The sequence below is a fragment of the Neolamprologus multifasciatus genome, chromosome 17 (assembly GCF_963576455.1).
Source record: "Neolamprologus multifasciatus chromosome 17, fNeoMul1.2, whole genome shotgun sequence".
Taxonomy (NCBI): domain Eukaryota; kingdom Metazoa; phylum Chordata; class Actinopteri; order Cichliformes; family Cichlidae; genus Neolamprologus; species Neolamprologus multifasciatus.
In genome coordinates this window covers 2,163,153-2,181,855 of record NC_140455.1, presented here as the reverse complement: position 1 = coordinate 2,181,855, position 18,703 = coordinate 2,163,153, and the positions used below count along the sequence as shown (strand labels likewise).

The window sequence follows — 18,703 nt, the reverse complement described above, 5'->3', positions numbered from 1 at the left end:
TCACCTAATATCATTAGACATGGTAAGTTATTACTAGGCTGGTTGTAACTCCCTATATTACCGTAAATACTGTACATAAGTAGAGATGTGAGGAGTTACAGTGTTTCCTTTCTGTTAATATTCCACAACAATTCAGAGGGAAATGGCACGTTTCACTTCACTACATTTATCTGACAGCTCTTCTAATGGACGAGTTTTCTTTACACAGAACATATTAAGACTTTGTTGTTTTATTAACTAGAGATGTCCTAATATGTGAGGCAAACACTGGTGTTGTCCTGTTGGTCAGTGTTTATCCGCTGTGTCACATAAGTTGTGCATTGATTAGTTATTAGGAGCTATTGCATCCAGAGCCAAAACAATTATTTGACTAGTCAAACAGCTGGTTCCAAACATTTGCTGGTTCCAGCTGTCATGTTCAAAAGTTGTAATTGAATGTCAGTTTTTGAACTGAACAGTCAGCTAATGCAGAAAGCAATTAAAAACACACTTAAAACGAATAAAAAGATATATATATATAGTCTGCATTGAGTAATTGTTGTTCTTTGTAAGCTGTTTTTTGCTTTATGCTTACATTTACAAGCACAGAACTATTAAATTTGTCCTTTTACTTAAAGAATCTGAATACTTCATCCGCCTATGTATTTTTGTAATATATTAAGATGAACTATTTTTTTTTTTTTATTAATAATAGAGAATAATTTGTGACATGTCTGGAAAATAACTGAAGAAGTATTAAAGTGTTAACTAATTAGCTAGCCTGAATGCAGCATATTGGTAGAAAGTTTGTCCATTTACCTAGATCTTTAAGTTGCAAATCTATTCAAGGCCTAGGTGACCAGCTTACCATTATTTAGCATTGTAGAAAGTCACTTTTAAGGAGTGCTATATAACAATTTAACATTTCATACCTCAGGGTAGTGGTATATTTTGTTAGGTTAGCTATTGAACACAGCTTGTCATTAGTTGCCATCTGTGCTTGGCAGGTAATCTAATCATCAGGGAGAGTTTTGTTTGAATGTAATGCAGTCTGGTAATGCTTCAGTGACGGATGGCTTGCTTTTCACGGTAAAAAAACAGTTCTTTTTTTCTTTTTTTTTGCTGGCCAGCAGGTCAAGCAGGCTTGTTTACCCTCAACCATGCTCAGTAACTGTTAAAGCTGGCAGTGAAAAGAATTCATATCTTAAATGTCTCCAAGATGCTGGCAGGATGAGTTGATGTACTTGGGCTGGTGATCCAAATAGTAAAATTCAAGCTCTGAATTTTATGAATCTTCTTCAGATATTGGGCCAGTAAGAGCTCAAATAGTAATATTGCATGAACAGGCAAGTGGCCACTTTTGAATGGGTTTGCATGAAGGAGTCAGTGTTCTGTTGTCTTTTGACTGATCCTAGGTTCTTTACAATATTAAAGACTATTTTGCCGTACACCCAGCAGTGAACTGTAATACCACTTTCAGTAGTAAGAGCAGGAATGATGGCAGATGGCAGTTTAGTAAAACCATGTGGTTAATAAACTGCTTTTGGAGCTTGAAGAGTTCAACAGTGGTCCTGGTTCATCCTTTATCATTGGAACATACTCCCAAACAGGGGCAGAGACAGTTTCTGGTGTACCTGTCCCATCACATTGTCCACAAGCAACTGCGGTTGCTGTCTTTCCTCAGCTGTGCTGCCTGTTTCAATAGTAGAGATTGACCTATAAGGGCCATCTATCATACAGTAGTATGCAAAAGTCTGGGCACCCCTGATAATTTCCATGATTTTTCTTCATAAATCATTGATTGTTTGGATCAGCAATTTCAGTTTTATATATATATATATATATATATATATATATATATGTATATATATATATATATATATCGTATAGCCAACAAACACAATGATATTTGAGAAGTGAAATTAAGTTTATAGGATTTACAGAAAGTGTGCAATTGTTACTTAAACAAAATTAGGCAGGTGCATAAATTTGGGCACCCCTGCCATTTTATTGATTTGAATGCTTGTAGCACACAACATTTGTTTAGTAAACTCATTTGACCCTCGACCTACATACACAGCTGAATCCAATCATGATCAGTCAAAGGGTATTTAAGGTAACCAATTGCAACTTTTCCTCCTCTTTGAATCTTCTCTGAAGAGTGGCAACATGGGAGCCTCAAAACAACTCTCAAATGACCAACATCATGGTTTAGGGGAGGGATACAAAAAGCTACCTCAGTGATTTTCAGCTGTGATTTTCCACTGTAAGGAACATAGTGAGGAAATGGAAGACCACAGGCACAGTTCTAGTTAAGGTCTGAAGTGACAGGCGAAGAAAAATCTTGGATAAGCAGAGGCGATGGATGGTGAGAACAGTTATAGTCAACCCACAGACCAGCTCCAAAGACCTACAACATCATCTTGCTGCAGATGTTGTCACTGTGCATCGTTCAACTATTCAGCGCAATTTGCACAAGGAGATGCTGTATGGGAGAGTAATGCAGAAGAAGCCTTTACTGCGCACATGCCACAAACACAGTCGTTTGAAGTATGCTAGAGCACATTTGGACTAGCCAGCTTCAGTTTGGAATAAGGTGCTGTGTGGACTGATGAAACTAAAATCAAGTTATTTGGACATAAGAAGAGGTGGTGTGTATTGTGGAAACATAACACAGAATTCCAAGAGAAACACTTGCTACCCACAGTAAAATTTGGTGGCAGTCCATCATGTTGTGGGGCTCTGTGTCCAGTGCAAGTACTGGGAATCTTGTTAAAGTTGATGGTCACATGGATTCCAGTCAATACCAGCAGATTCTTGAAAACAATGTTCAAGAATTGGTGACAAAGTTGAAATTGTGCCGGGGCTGGATATTTTACCAAGACAACAACCCTAAAAACTGCTCAAAACCTACTAGGGCTGCCACAAACGATTATTTTGTCGACTAGTCACCGATTATTTTTGCGATTAGTCGACTAATCAGATCATCATCCATTGGACGTACAGCTTATTGTACCATCTGCTCTTATATAACTATCGTTATCTTACAGCTTTAAGTGTTTAAGGTATGTGCTAACTAAAAATAAAGACAAGATGATAGTTTGTTAAATTTTAATGAAATTTGCAGATTGTTTTGGTGAAGTTTAATAAACTCCTTGCTATCTAAAATATAACAGGACACCGGAGTATATTCTCGAGCATCTCACACTTCTGATAATCAGCTGTCTGCTTGACGTTTATTCAGCTGTGTAAAAACTATAACTTTAATCTCAGCCAAACCGATTTACTCAGGAACAAATAAAATACTGAAAAAAGCCAAACAATAACATTTTTAAGTTATCTAAGTGACTTATATATCATGTTTAACCTGAGTAGTGAAAGACGGCGGTGGGTTTGAAAACGATTTGCCGGGAGTCCGGTGTTCTCACGGCTCTAGTGAGCCTTGCCCCCGGCTAGCTATTGAGCTAGTGGGTAACAGACGTCTCCGAAAACGTCGGAGCGCTTTTGAAAATATGTGGTGTCTTGATAAAGTGAGCAGATATTTGAGGTTTACACAGCTACATTCTCGCCTGAAAATATGTTAAACGTTTATTTTGTTACCCAGAAAGAATAATAAGAGTAATATTAAAACTAACTAGCTGCCGCCATTGTTGGAAACTGAGCTGGGCTGCGCTATGAATTCTGGGACACAGCTTCTTCTTCTTCGGGGTTTAACGGCAGCTGGCATCCTTGTACATGCAGTGCTGCCATCTTGTGTTTCAGTCTGTTATTACACTCTTAAATCCTACTACTTATTCCTGTGTCTTTTGGGATCTTACAAAGCTTCAAACGACGCGTCGATTATTAAATTAGTCGTCGACGATCAAAGTCGACGTAATCGTGACTAGTCGACTAATCGTGGCAGCCCTAAAATCTAAGGTGCAAAGTTCTGGAATGGCCATCTCAGTCCCCAGACCTGAGTATAACTAAAAATCTATGGTGTGACTTAAAGCGGGCTGCCCATGCTCGGAAACCATCAAACCTGATTAAACTGCAGATGTTTTGTAAAGAGAAATGGTCCAAAATACCTTCAACCAGAATCAAGACTCTCATTGGAAGCTATAGGAAGCGTTCAGAGGCTGTTATTTCTGCAAAAGGAGGATCTACTAAATATTGATGTAATTTTTCTGTTGGGGTGCCCACATTTATGCACCTGCCTAATTTTGTTTAAGTAACTATTGCACACTTTCTGTAAATCCTATAAATTTCATTTCACTTCTCAAATATCATTGTGTTTGTTGGCTATACGATATATTTAACTGAAACTGCTGATCCAAACAACCAATGATTTATGAAGAAAAATCATGGAGCCGAACCTCTGGAGCTGAGAAATAAAGCAAGTGCAGAAGTGGCAATAACTGCAGTTCTTCTACTGTCTCCAAAAGGAAGTCATTTAAAATACCCAACTTTAGAGCAGTAAAAAGCATCTTTACTGCTTGTTGCAAAAATGGTTTTGCCTTAAGGATAGTTCCCCTCTTTGAGCTGTTTGGACTGACAGCTGCCCAGACACAGGTAGCTCTATCACTTTCTGCTAGGCTTTATCTCTGCTTGACTTTGGGTGAGTCACTGAGCTGGACTTCACCCCTGTGTTTTTGTGTGTGAAATTCTCATGTTTTACTTGTCTGATAATTAACAGTAATTAGCCGTGCATTACACTTTATGGATACAGCTTGCTAACCAAGCTAGCATTTCCTCATAAGTCAACATTCCATCTTTTTCTCTGACAAGATGGCGCTGGAGTGACGGCAGCCTTTCCAAGTAGCTCTGCAACACCGCACTTTTTCTTAACTCTTAACTTTTTTTAGACTAGGCTTTCAAACTTTATTTCACCTTCCTCTAGTTACTGTACTTCTACCTCTTAGATATAGCGATACAAGATGGATAATGCACTTTTTAAAACTTCTGGAACCAGCTCCTTCATCTACTCGAGAGCGGAGCTGCTGGCTCTAAGAACAAAGGGACAGACCGGCATGCGACACAACATCCCGGCTGAGATAAAGAGGAGCTACAGAGGCTGCAAGGCTGGAGCGAGGAAAGCGGATCACCGGAGGCGATTCAAACCATCAATCCCGACAGTGATAATGGGCAACGTGAACTCGCTACCGAATAAAATGGACGAACTGTGTGCTCTGAACAACCACCGACTATACCGTGAGTGCAGTTTGTTTATCTTCACGGAGACGTGGCTAACCGAGCTAACGCCACAGGCTAACGTAGACCTATGCGGTTTCACATCCGTGAGAGCCGATAGGGACACGCAGGCCAGCGGAAAAAGCAGAGGTGGGGGACTCATTGTCTACGTTAACAACAGATACTGCAACCCTGGACACGTCTCCATTAAAGTTTCGGTATGCCGTCCGGACCTGGAGCTGCTAGCTGTTAGCTTGCGGCCATATTATCTACCTCGGGAGTTCAGTCATGTGATCTGTGTGTGTGTTTACATCCCTCCGAAGGCCGACGCAACAGCTGCCTGTGAGAAAATACACACAGTCACAGCAAGACTCCAGACTCAAAACCCCGAAGCTTTCATTATTATATCTGGAGACTTTAATCATGCCACACTGGATTCTACTCTGGCTGCTTTTCACCAGTTTGTGAATTGTCCCGCAAGGAGCAACAGGACAATTGACCTACTGTATGCTAATGTGAGAGATGCATACAGAGCCACCCCCCTTCCCCCACTAGGGAAGTCAGACCACAACCTGGTTTACCTGCAGCCACAATACACACCCCTTGTCCAAAGGCAGCCTGTCACAACACGCTCCATCAGGAGATGGACCCCAGAAAAAGAGGATGCTCTGAGAGACTGTTATGACACCACAGACTGGGACGTGCTTCTGAGCCCACATGGTGAGGACATAGAGGGGGCGACACACTGTCTTACAGACTACCTCAACTTTTGTGTGGACATGGTCGCCCCTGCTAAGACGGTACGGTGTTACCCTAATAACAAACCGTGGGTAACACAGGAAGTCAAAGCTGTCCTCAACATGAAGAAGAAGGCTTTCAGGAGCAAAGTGAAGGAGGAGATGAAAGCAGCACAGCGGGAGGTGAAACGCTGCCTGAGGGAAGCAAAGGACACCTACAGGAGGAAGGTGGAGCAGAAGTTGGAGAGGAACAATATGAGGGAGGTCTGGAATGGTGTGAAAACCATCATAGGCCACAACACCAAGAACAGCACAGTGGGGGGGACTGTGGAGAAGGCAAACGAACTCAACAACTTCTTCAACAGGTTTGACCAGCCCACAACCCCCCCACCCTCACCTTTACTACAGAGCCCTCCCCCCACTCTCCTACCTCCCTCGCTTCCCCCCCTTCCTGACACCATGATGACACCCCCCTCCTCCAATCCCTCTCTCAGCAGCAGGACATCTTCCCCCCCCCCTCCTCCCAATCATCTCCCAGTGTAACAGTGGATCAGGTCAGGAGACAACTGAGGAAGCTTCGCCCCAGAAAGGCAGCAGGTCCGGACAAGGTGTGTCCGAGGATGCTAAAGGCGTGTGCTGCTGAACTTGGGGAGCCGCTACAACGAGTCTTCAATCTCAGTCTGCGACTGGGGAGAGTGCCCACCCTATGGAAGACATCCTGCATCGTCCCAGTCCCCAAAAGGAACCGGCCCAATGAGCTGAATGACTTCCGACCGGTGGCACTGACATCACATCTTATGAAGACTCTAGAGCGGCTCTTCCTCAACCTCCTCCGACCACAGGTACAACATGCCCAGGACCCACTACAGTTCGCCTACAAGGCGGGTGTCGGAGTGGAGGATGCCATCCTGTACCTCCTGCATAGAGCCCACTCACACCTCGATGGGGGAAAAGGCACGGTCAGGATCCTGTTTCTGGACTTTTCCAGTGCCTTTAATACCATCCGGCCCTGTCTGCTCCAGGAGAAACTGAACAGGATGGAGGTGGACCCCTGCCTGGTGGCTTGGATCTCCGACTACCTCACCGACAGGCCACAGTACGTCAGGCTGAAGGACATCACGTCTGACACTGTGGTCAGCAGCACAGGAGCACCACAGGGAACTGTGCTGTCCCCTCTATTCACCCTGTACACCTCTGACTTCTGCTACAACTCTGAATTATGCCACATTCAGAAGTTTGCAGACGACACAGCCATCATGGGGTGTATCTGGGATGACCAGGAAGAGGAGTACAGAAGTCTGGTGAGGAACTTTGTCGCATGGAGTCACACAAACCACCTGCAACTCAACACCTCAAAGACTAAGGAACTGGTTGTGGACTTTGGGAGGTCCAGAGCAGGTCCACTGCCGGTTCAGATAGAGGGGGAGGAGGTGGAGGTGGTCAACAAGTACAAGTACCTCGGGCTGTGGGTGGACAATAAACTGGACTGGTCATGCAACACAGAGCACCTGTACAAAAAAGCCCAAAGCCGACTGTACTTCCTCAGGAGGCTGAGGTCTTTTAACATCTGCAGGAAGCTCCTGAGGATGTTTTACCAGTCGGTGGTTGCTGGAGTACTTTTCTATGCTGTGGTGTGCTGGGGGAGCAGCACAGCAAAGAAGGACTCATCCAGGCTGGAAAAACTGATCAGGAAGGCTGGCTCTGTGGTCGGCATGAAGCTGGACACTCTGGTGTTAGTGGCAGAGAAAAGGACACTAAAGAAGCTGCTGGACATTATGGACAATGCTGGGCATCCTCTGCACACGGCCATAAACAACCAGAAGAGTCTGTTCAGTGACAGGTTGCTTCTCCCAAAGACAAGAACCAACAGACTTAAAAACTCCTTTGTCCCACACGCCATCAAACTGTTTAACTCCTCTCTGGAGGGGAGAGGGAGGGGAAACAGGAGGACAAAGGAGGGGGGAACAACTAAGCTGTAGTGCCTCTCCACTTCACTGTGCAATTACCTTTTGTGCAATACTTTTTGTTAATAATCAGCGGTGCAATAGACTCCATACTTGAAATGTGCAATTCACTTGTATTTTTATTTTTATTCCTATTTATTCTATTTATCCCCTTTGTATATTTTATCTATATATGTCTTTGTATTTATATATGTGTGTGTATATATATATATATAATATTCTTAACTCTGTAACTTCTGTCGGTGCTGTGCTTTTTGGAAAACAAATTTCCCAGAGGAACCCACCCGAGGGATTAATAAAGTTTTATCTTATCTTATCTTATCTCTTTTGTCCAAGTATGGTTACTTTTGGCTTAAAAAAACCAACAACATTAATGCTGAGCCCAGAACTGATAGGTGATGTCACAGTGGCCAATCATGGATGCTTTCCATGCTCTAAATGTTGCATTTCAGACGGCTTGTTAACGCTGGATCTGTATGTTGCCATCAAGTCCAGATATCTTTAATATACCGCTCTCAGGCACACAGGTGGGGAAGAGAAATTAAATTGGCTTGGTTTGAGTGGTGGCACAAAGGACCAGTATAAGATAAATAAAGATTATTTTGACTTTAATTGGAAGCAAAGCAAAGCATATGTATATTTGACAGTACTGAAACTCATCTGGATGTTTAATATCTCAGTGTTCTTTCAGTGTTCTGTCAGACCCTATCAGATGCATTCATTGTGTATGAAAGCTGTATGGACTGGAGAGTTTATTTTAAAACTCGCTAAACTGACTCAAGTATGAGCCTCCAACTCAAAATTTGCAGTCCGGAGACTGAATTAATAGACATTTAAGTGATAATAGACAAAAGCATCCCTTGAATAGGTGAAGGGCAAGTGGTTTTCTCACACAAAGCAGGTGGTCTTTCTCTGTTGTCAGGATTATGTGCATCCACACCCACTGGTTCCTCCATTTAAATACATAAATAGAGTACTGCTTTTCTCCTCTTTTCCTTTCTTGTGTGATAGATTGAATGCTTCCTCTCTGTGATGGTGTAGCAGTGAGCTGTACAATGCCATAATGAGCTTGCTGTTACTATTATTGCAGATTATACTTGGTAAAGATGAGATTTAAAAAATTAAAGACTCTCCTCATTAATGGAAATGAAATGAGGAGAACCCTCATCTTCTTTTCTCCCCTAACACAGTCCTTCCTGCGTGTTTGTGTGGAGTTGCCACTTTCAGACTAACTTAGTGAATAATCATTCTGTGCTCACTGCAAGTAAGCTAGCACTTTTATTATATGCAGGAAGAGAAGGCCAGCTAAAGTTCAAACCAACCAATAGAAGAGATTGCGATAGGTAAAAATGTGCTCATTACTTTTATATATTAAAGCTGATAAAGTTTTCCATTCAATAATAACGGCAAGAACACAGCTGGGTCTCTCTTTGTCTAAACGTGGTCTTTCTCAATTCTGTGTGCCATGAATTCTGTGTTGTTTGCTGCTGCATCATTGCTCAGGAGCTGTCACAAAATGACCTTTGGCTTCACATCTACCTGTCACCAGTAGTAACTCATCATAAATTGTGTTTTTCCTGCATACATAAGTAGGCTTGGCTTGAAGTTGCGCCTCTCTTTAGCGCATAGGTGTCAAACTCTGGCCCGCGGGCCAAATTTGGCCCACAGCCTAATTACATTTGGCCCACGAAGCCATACCAAATTACTATCAGAGCTGGCCTACTGGTATTATACAGCTAATATATATATTGTTTAGTATTAAGCTTTGCTTGTTCCATATTCACTTTTTCAGCAAAACTTATTTGAGTCCATAAGAAAAGATTCATTCTTATATCTGGAGGAAGATTTTTTTTTCAATAAATATTAATGTTAGCCTGCGACTTTGTTCCAGTTTTGAATTTTGGCCCACTGTGTATTTGAGTTTGACACTCCTGCTTTAGCGCAACCAGAGTCATTCTGTAGATCATGAAGAGCCGAGCAAGTCTAAATGTGTGAGACACCTGAAATCAGGCATCAAGTTCAGTTGTATACTTAGAAAGGCCTCTATTTTTGCCTTTTGTTTGCTTTGAACCAGCTCAGCCTGCCACTTGGAAATTTCCCCTCTTGAGGAATGTAAACAATAAAGGGTTGTCTTATTTGGAAATTCATTGGAAATTCAAATTAGTGTTGTTTTGTCCATAAAGCGCCATGACATGACATGACATGCTCAGCTACTTGCAGTGGTAACTTGGAAAATGCTTGGAGCCTTCTTATTATTTCTCTCATAAAAACGGTGTTTCTCCTCTGCCCCGCTTCCTGATCCATGCATTCAAACTGTGTCTTGAATATTAAATTAACTCCTTGAAATAGCTCTAATTTCAGACGAAACCCAATTGTGATCTATGGCTATAGCCAGACAGAACTCCGGTCTTGGCAAACTAGGCGTTGCAGATGCGATACAATTTTTGCCTAATGCACTTCAGATTAAAATCAAATTGTTGGCCTCATAGTTTGATTTGATTCCCTTTATTGAAGTATTACTACAGTTATGTCAACTGATTTTGTTGATTCTACTGTCATAATACCTGCTTATTTTAATAGTGATACTGTCCAAGGCACATGATCACCACCACCCCCTGTAGAACTGTTGCCATATGTCCTACCAACCAGCTCCACTAACAGAAGCCAAGTATACGCCCTCAAAAGATAAGGTTTCAACCTTAAATCAATGACATTAGTGAAGTAGATGCTGTTTAACTGGTAATGTTATCCCGCCTTCCTCCTACTTAACTGTTGTATTCATCACAAGTCAGCAGGTACACAATGAGGAAGCTTAAAGAGGCACAGGCTGCAATTATCACTAGAGTCACAAATGTCATCCTCGGCTTTTTTTTTTTCTGATGCCAGGAGAGACCGAGATGGTGGGGGTGGCCACAGAGACATGCGAGGGGTCAAAGGTTACTCACAAAGAAAGAGATGGTGCTGGAGAAAGTGATGTAACATCTGGTGTCTGTGAGTCTATAGATGAGCCCGCTCTTCCCGCTCTTCCCCGCTAACAGGAAAGCAGATTCCTTGACAGAATTGCACACAACTGAATATTCAGGCTTTGAGTTTCACATTTAGTATCCGGCTTCTGTTTGTCAGCCAAACATTGAAAAAAAGTTCAGTGCAGTCATGATCATATTTAAATAATTTTCAGCAGCTCTTTACACCCACTTTTTTATTTCCTCCCCTTGGCAGTTGGACTAAACTGAGGAACACATGGGGTTATGTGGTTTTGTCAAATGACTAAACCTTGGCAGTAAACGTGCAAATGAATTCTGGCAGCTTTGATGCTCCTAAAATAGAAAGAAAAAAGCAGGAAGTAGTCACCTTCATATCTCTGCTCCACCCTCGTCTTCTATCCTCTCCCTCAACCTGATTTACCATGTAAAACAAAGTTATAGGTTGTAGCTTGTTTTTCCTTCCCTCATCACTGTTTGAATGGTGGCTGAGATTTAGGAACCATAGAGAACTGCCTCAATCTAAAGAAAGCAACGTGATTTCCTTTCCGAAACCCTAGACTAAGTTGTATTTGTTTTTAGTGCTACGTTTTTTGCACTTGATGCGTATGGCTGATGTTAATTTTGCTAATACTGGTTTTTGAGGCCTGGTTCGAAAAGCAGACAGTGCCATATTGCTGTATGTTAAGCCAGACAAAGTAAATAATACCATTTACTGTAAAAGGGCTAGAAGAAGAAGGTTCCGAGTGTTTGGAGTTTACATTTACTCGTCCTAGTTTCCTGCCACAGTCCAGAGGCACATGTGTTTGGTTAATTGCTGATTACAAATGTGAGTGGGAATGATGATCTGCCTCTTTGTGTTAGCCCTGTGATGGACTGTTGACCTATCCAGTGTGTACCCCACCTCTCACCCTGTGACAGCTGGGCTAGACTCCTGGCGCCCCTGCTACCATGAACTAGATAAAAAGCAAAGAGGTTGGATGTTGCATTTATGCTTTATTTTCTGAAAGCCATAAGTAGGCTTGGATACTACTATGGTATACCAGGGTATTTAGAAATCTTGATGGTAAAGTTTTTAATACCATCAAAAAACACAAGTAGGGCTGCCACAAACGATTATTTTGATAGTCAACTAGTCACCGATTATTTTTGCAATTAGTCGACTAATCAGATCATCATCCATTGGACGTAAAACATACAGCTTTTTGCACCAGCAGCATCTGCTCTTATATAACTATCATTAGCTTACAGCTTTAAGTGTTTAAGGTATGTGCTAACTAAAAATAAAGACAAGATGATAGTTTATTAAATGTTAATGACATTTGCAGATTGTTTCGGTGAAGTTTAATAAACTCCTTGCTATCTAAAATATAACAGGACACCGGAGTAAATTCTCGAGCATCTCACACTTCTGATAATCAGCTGTCTGCTTGACGTTTATTCAGCTCTGTAAAAACTATAACTTTAATCTCAGCCAAACCGATTTACTCAGGAACAAATAAAATACTAAAAAAAAACCAAACAATAACATTTTTAAGTTATCTAAGTGACTTATATATCATGTTTAACCTGAGTAGTGAAAGACGGCGGTGGGTTTGAAGACGATTTGCCGGGAGTCCAGTGTGCTCACGGCTCTAGTGAGCCTTGCCCCCGGCTAGCTATCGAGCTAGTGGGTAACAGACGTCTCCGAAAACGTCGGAGCGCTTTTGAAAATATGTGGTGTCTTGATAAACTGAGCAGATATTTGAGGTTTACACAGCTACATTCTCGCCTGAAAATATGTTAAATGTTTATTTTGTGACCCAGAAAGAATAATAAGAGTAATATTAAAACTAACTAGCTGCCGCCATTGTTGGAAACTGAGCTGGGCTGCGCTATGAATTCTGGGACACAGCTTCTTCTTCTTCGGGGTTTAACGGCAGCTGGCATCCTTGTACATGCAGTGCTGCCATCTTCTGTTTCAGTCCGTTATTACACTCTTAAATCCTACTACTTATTCCTGCGTCTTTTAGGATGCTATACCACCTGGCTGTAGCTCAGGTGGTATAGCAGGTCATCTACTGATCGGAAGGTTGGTGGTTCGATTCCTGGCTTCCCCTAGTCTGCATGCCAAATATCCTTGGGCAAGATACTAACCCCAAATTGCTCTCCGATGCATCCATCGGAGTATGAATGTGTGTGAATGTTATCTAGAAAGCACTTAGAAAGATGTGCTTGTGCAAATGGGTCTGAATGGGTGAATGCACAAGTTGTGTAAAGCGCTTTGAGTGCTCAGATGAGTAGAAAAGCGCTATATAAGAACCAGTCCATTTACCATTTTACAAAGCTTCAAACGACACGTCGACTATTAAATCAGTCGTCGACGATTTTGATAGTCGACGTAATCGTGACTAGTCGACTAATCGTGGCAGCCCTAAACACAAGTGCTTCTTATTTTATTAAACAGATGTGAAGATGCTATGTTGAGGTCATGTGTTGTAGTGCGCTTCATAAAAATGCCATTACCATTAACTCTACTTTGTCAGAGTCATCTGAGCTCTTTGGGCTTTAAAGGATGGACACAGTGATCACTCAACCAAGTGCTCTGGTTGATTGGTTTTATAAGAGTATCCCATCATATGTTTCATAAATGTCTGGAAGATATAAATAAATAGATAGCACTGAGTGCTAACACAGGAAAATATGTTTATTGCTCATGCAGTTCAACAAAACGATTCAGAGAATACTGTTCAAAAGACGATCACGTGTGGATACGTTGTACATATTTTTTGTATTAATTATACGTCGCTGCTCAGTAGTGTTTAGGGCGACCGCTGGCAGGCTGCAGTCACAGCTGTCACTGGCAGATTTACTCAGCTTTGATGCATCTAACTCTGTGGGCTAGTCAAAATAAAGTAAATTGTGATTTTTGTCTTGTAGCTCAGCATGCTACTGTTTGTACAGATGGCTCTATGGGAAAAGAAGCATCTCACTGAGCTGTGTATTCTTTTTTAAATTGTTATAAACTAGTGAAGTTCTATTCTTGTTAAACAAACCTGTCTGTATTGCTTTTTCCTCTGGACTTTTCTCCTTTTCCCGAAGGTGGGAGACACACGGGTTCCACAGTTAGATCCCTGTGACTCTGAAGGGAAGTTAAAGCTAAACACTGAACATAATCGTGAGCTTGTAGTCCCTGTGGGCCCTGAGATCTCACCTCAAGCTGCCTAGCAGCTCTACACAGGCCTGTAGTATCCTCAGCCACCTCCCCAGAGGATGCCTCATTATTTCTCAATCTTAAGTGCGTGGCAGCAGCAGCACAGCCAAAAAGACATGAAAGGCTGTGTAAAAGTCGAACCATGAGATTTTAAGGTGGTAATGCTGCTGGAATACTGTAATGTTGGTATCTATTCCTGAGACATGATCACAGTTTAGACTCTAAATTTCATACATAATTTGTTTCTCTCTCTGCCTTGTGTGTATGTCCTTTTTCATTTTAAAAGGTTTTAAAAAGCAATGAAGAAGAAGCAGCTTAGCCCAGTTTTACATTTGGCTCAGAGCCCACTCTCAAAGTTACGAGTCTCACTGGCTAAAGGCAGAGTGGACGCCTCTGTGTTTACCAGATGCAGCTCTCATTTCCGGGTGATCGAGGCTAATTGTGGTTTCTGAGGCGTTACCATGGAGGCTAATTGAATGTGAGTAGCACAGTCACCACATCCATGTGACAGAAGAGATCCTCAGCAGCTGCAGGACACAACAAGCTGGTCTCCTGCTGCTTTTATTCTCTTTTTATAATTGAATACTGTGATTAGCTAGTTATATAAAAGCTGAAGTGTTCTGGAGCACTACACCGTGTCTGCATTTCCAGGAGCCTGTCTCCTGCAGTGCACTGCGTCCTAAACTTGTTTCTGTCACATTGGTCTTTTCAAAGCCTTTTTGGCCTTTATGGGCCAGATATGCTTGCTGTGACGGTGCATGCAATCAGTGACTTTGCTGCAGCTCCTCAGTGTCAGTGCTGAGGGTGCAAGTAAGTTTAGAAAATGTGTTCAAATGAAGGCCCATGCAGACACATTTTCTCCTTAAGTCATCTGTTTTCATCTCATGAAATGAATCTTGACTGACGTCTTTATCATGTAGTTCTGTTGCAAATGTCTACAGAACAGTTGTTGTCCTCGCTGATCTTACACGCTTGCTTCATAGCATTTGGTTATAGTCATCTAATTTCCCGTCCAAGTTTTTACTCCACTGCGAGTTTTGTTCCATATGTATTTTGTCACATGTGCCCTTGTTGACCCTGCTGTTGTCGGATAATGACCATCTGTTTATGTTTTTGCAGCTTGAACCAAGCCAAACCAAAACTGCATCTAAGGATCAGTAAACAACTGTTTATGTGTGGTGTGGTGTCTTGAACGTTTTCCCAGTATTCCAACCCAGTGGGGATATTTTCTTCTTCTTTTTTTGCCTTTACGTTGTTGGTGGTAATATCTGGACTTACTTGGACTCACACATGAACAGAAGTTTGGTGTGACTGGCAGATCACCTTTTTGGTCTTAACTCGAACATTTCTTTGGTCGTTATGACCACATTTCAAACAAATGTCCAAAGAAAATACAGTGAATGTCATTTTATTTCCAAAAAAGGCAAGTCTGGTAGTAATTCTAGATCATATTGTCAGGGTTGCAGTACACTTGATGGCCTGTGTCCTCTCATCTTTTGACAGTTTTGAATTTGACTCAGTTTGTTGTCAACTTTCGTCAAACAAGTCTGTGCACAAACAATAACATGAGGCAAAATGAATCCATGCTTTCATACTCGTTACAGCTAATTCTGCTCCTGCTCTCCAAATGTTCTTCTCTGAATGTTGTCTCAGTTTACTGATCTTAGGAGTAGCACCTGATGTGTCTTCATCTGCTTCAAGGTTCAGCCTGTTGTTCATTCAGAGATGCACTTCTCCATTTTAACAAGTGGTTTTTTGAGTTACTGTTGCCGTCCTATTGGCTCTGGTCCTCTGATTTCTGATATTAATGAGGCTTTTTCACCTTTACAAATACCATCATGCTACCTAGTTACTCGACTCCATGCTGTCCAAGTCCAACTTCTTAGAGGGACAAATGGCGCTCAGCCCCACGAGATTGAGAAACGGGTGGCTGTAGCTCTGGAGAGCAGGTCGTCTACTGTTCGGAAGGTTGGTGGTTCGATCCCTGGCTCCCCCTAGTCTGCATGCCAAATATCCTTGGGCAAAGTATTAACCTCAAGTTGCTGTCCAGTGCATCCATCGAAGTATGAATATGTCTGAATGGTAGTTAGTAAAACTTAAAAGCATAGAAGACAGTGCTTGTGTGAGTAGATGATGGGTGGTATGAGTGCTTTGAGCACTCCGGGAGATAAGAAAAGCGCTCGGACAGTCTCGGTCGTTGTGTCCTTGGGCAAGACACTTCACCTACCGCCTACTGGTGTTGGCCAGAGGGGCCGATGGTGCGATATGGCAGCCTCGCTTCTGTCAGTCTGCTCCAGGACAGCTGTGGCTACAACTGTAGCCTTCACCAGTGTGTGAATGTGAGAGTGAATGAATAGTGGTATTGTAAAGCGCTTTGAGGGTCCTGAAAAGCGCTATATAAATGCAATCCATTATTATTATTAATCCATTATTATGTAAGAATCAGTCCATTTACCAGTTTGAGCAAACAAGTTCAAGAAAATCTGTCTGTAGTCATTGATTTTTGTCAGATTTTTTTTATTGCTACTATATTGACGGTGCTTACGGTCTTTAGCTCCTTTTCAGCATGATAAGAAGAGTCACATGTTATTCTGCAGCCTTGTTTAACAGCATTGTTTTACTCCCAGAGATTCTAAACTCTTCAGCTTTTTGCCATAAAAATGTCAGTATTGTGATGTGAGCTCTGATCCCTGGACTTGCTTTTTTTTATTAATTGGAAATTTACAATTTTAGTACAAAAATCCTGTGATGTCACCTCAAACATAGGCAGGAACTTAACTGTCTTTTGTCCTCCCTGTTTACTTGTAGGAAATCAAACCCCAGAGTCATTACAATCATGGCTACAGCGAGAATGTCAGCCGTAAAAACCACGTGGATGACTACAGCACCTGGGACATTGTCAAAGCCACACAGTAAGTGGATTGTGTGTGTTATTGTTATCACACCAGTGTGAAGGTGCAAATGACTTTCTTTAGCATTGTTGTCTAGTTACCAGCTGGTCTAATAGGAGCCCGCATCTTTGCGTGTTTATTTCTGTGTTTTTGTGTTGTCAACATACCGCAGGTTTTAAATCTGAATGTTTTCATCGGTGGTTTTCTGATTCACTGTCTGCTAAAGAAGGTCAGGACATGAGATGACTTATTGTTGGGAAGAGACGAAGCTTGAAAATATGTTCCTGATGAAAAAGTGGCTGTAACACTGGAGGCTAGATTTATGTTATTTTGATTGGAGGTTGAGATTATTCACTTGCCATCTTATGCCACAGTGTGGGTGTCTTGTTTGGGTGTTTGCTTTTTTTTATTTTCCAGTTTTGTGTGTAGATTTTCTTAGCATCTCTTAGTTTTATGTATTTCACGCTGTGTTTGTTTATGTTTGTGCATTTGTACATACTTTAATCCTCCCCCCTCTGCCTTAGGTACGGCATCTTCGAGCGCTGCAGGGAGTTGGTGGAGGCAGGTTTCGATGTTCGGCAGCCAGACAAAGAAAACGTAACGCTCCTTCACTGGGCCGCCATCAACAACAGGATAGACTTGGTCAAGTGAGTTAATTCACATCATGTGTTGAGGTTGTCAGGTAGTTAGAGCTCTTTGGTCAACTCAACAAAATGTACAAGACGTCTTCTGGTTTCATATAAAGAACTGAATTGAAGAAACAAACCAAGTTAGTCTTACACTTCCCACCCAGTGAGTCAAACAATTGTTTCTATTTGTGTTGATCTCCATTCATTCATTTACGTTTTCATCTTGCTTTTCATGTTATTGACTTCCACTTCCTTTTTAATAGTTTATGTTGATGCAGTAAAATATGTGGATATTCATTACCTGCGGTGCCATTTACAGGATTATAAACTACAACTATAATTATTTTCAGGCATGGAGGCAGCCTTTCACAGTACAGTGAAATGTATATCCCATCACATTGCCATTGACCTCTGTAATATACTTCTACGCTTATTTGTCAGCTGCTTTATGAGTCTTCCTTTTTAGGTAAACTGGCATTAAAATGATGGGGAATTGTACTGGTGCACTTCCATTGACAGATGAGGCACAGATGTTGGGTTTAATGTAGCTGCTCTTGACTAGGTGGCTGTTTGTGGTTGTGAACAGCAGGTCTCTTTCAAACTTGGCTCACATGGTTTTCAGAGAACCCATGTTACACCAGTAACCAAACTTTCAATGAAGAAAAATCTTTTTGATTATACTACACTGACAAACTTACAGTGTAATCAGATTAAATGCAGTATTTCTGCTTACAACAATGTGAAATAGCTGCATATCTAGCAGGCTATGTAGCTTATAGACTTTTTTAAAGAATGACCTTTTCCTAAATGAATATAAATCTGATATTAAAATCTGATTTTATTTTTTTAAAGCTTTAAAATGTGGTTGAACAGCCTTATAAATGAGCTTGTTTCTTATAAAAATTGTTTCTTTTTCAATCTTTTCATTTAAGTGACACAATTTAAGTTTAAGTTCAGTTTAAACCCTCACAAAACATGTTTCAACTTGATTCTTAATAATGGAGAGATTGTCAAGATGCCAAATCTTGCCAAGTTGGTCTTAACGCGAGCATTTCGAGTGCCAGGTTGTAAATAAAATAGTGAAAGAACTGTGTTGAGCAACCATAAAAGACTGAAGAGGGGATTTATATTTGTTATACAGCCACACCTATTGATAGGAG

At 41.5% G+C, this 18,703-nt stretch overlaps 2 protein-coding genes across 2 annotated transcripts in view; both read left to right on the top strand.

Moving 5' to 3' along the window:
* Positions 1–18,703, top strand: part of zdhhc17 (zDHHC palmitoyltransferase 17) — a 44,341-nt gene that overhangs the window by 2,419 nt on the left and 23,219 nt on the right. The window contains exons 3-4 of the mRNA XM_085138934.1: positions 16,832–16,935; positions 17,439–17,561. Of these exons, the coding sequence (XP_084995060.1) occupies positions 16,832–16,935; positions 17,439–17,561 (227 nt within the window). The remainder of the gene's footprint in view (positions 1–16,831; positions 16,936–17,438; positions 17,562–18,703) is intronic.
* On the top strand, positions 4,776–6,428 carry LOC146498690 (uncharacterized). Its single transcript, XM_085138935.1, has one exon. It carries the CDS (start codon positions 4,896–4,898, stop codon positions 6,426–6,428), a length of 1,533 nt encoding a protein of 510 aa, XP_084995061.1. The 5' UTR covers positions 4,776–4,895.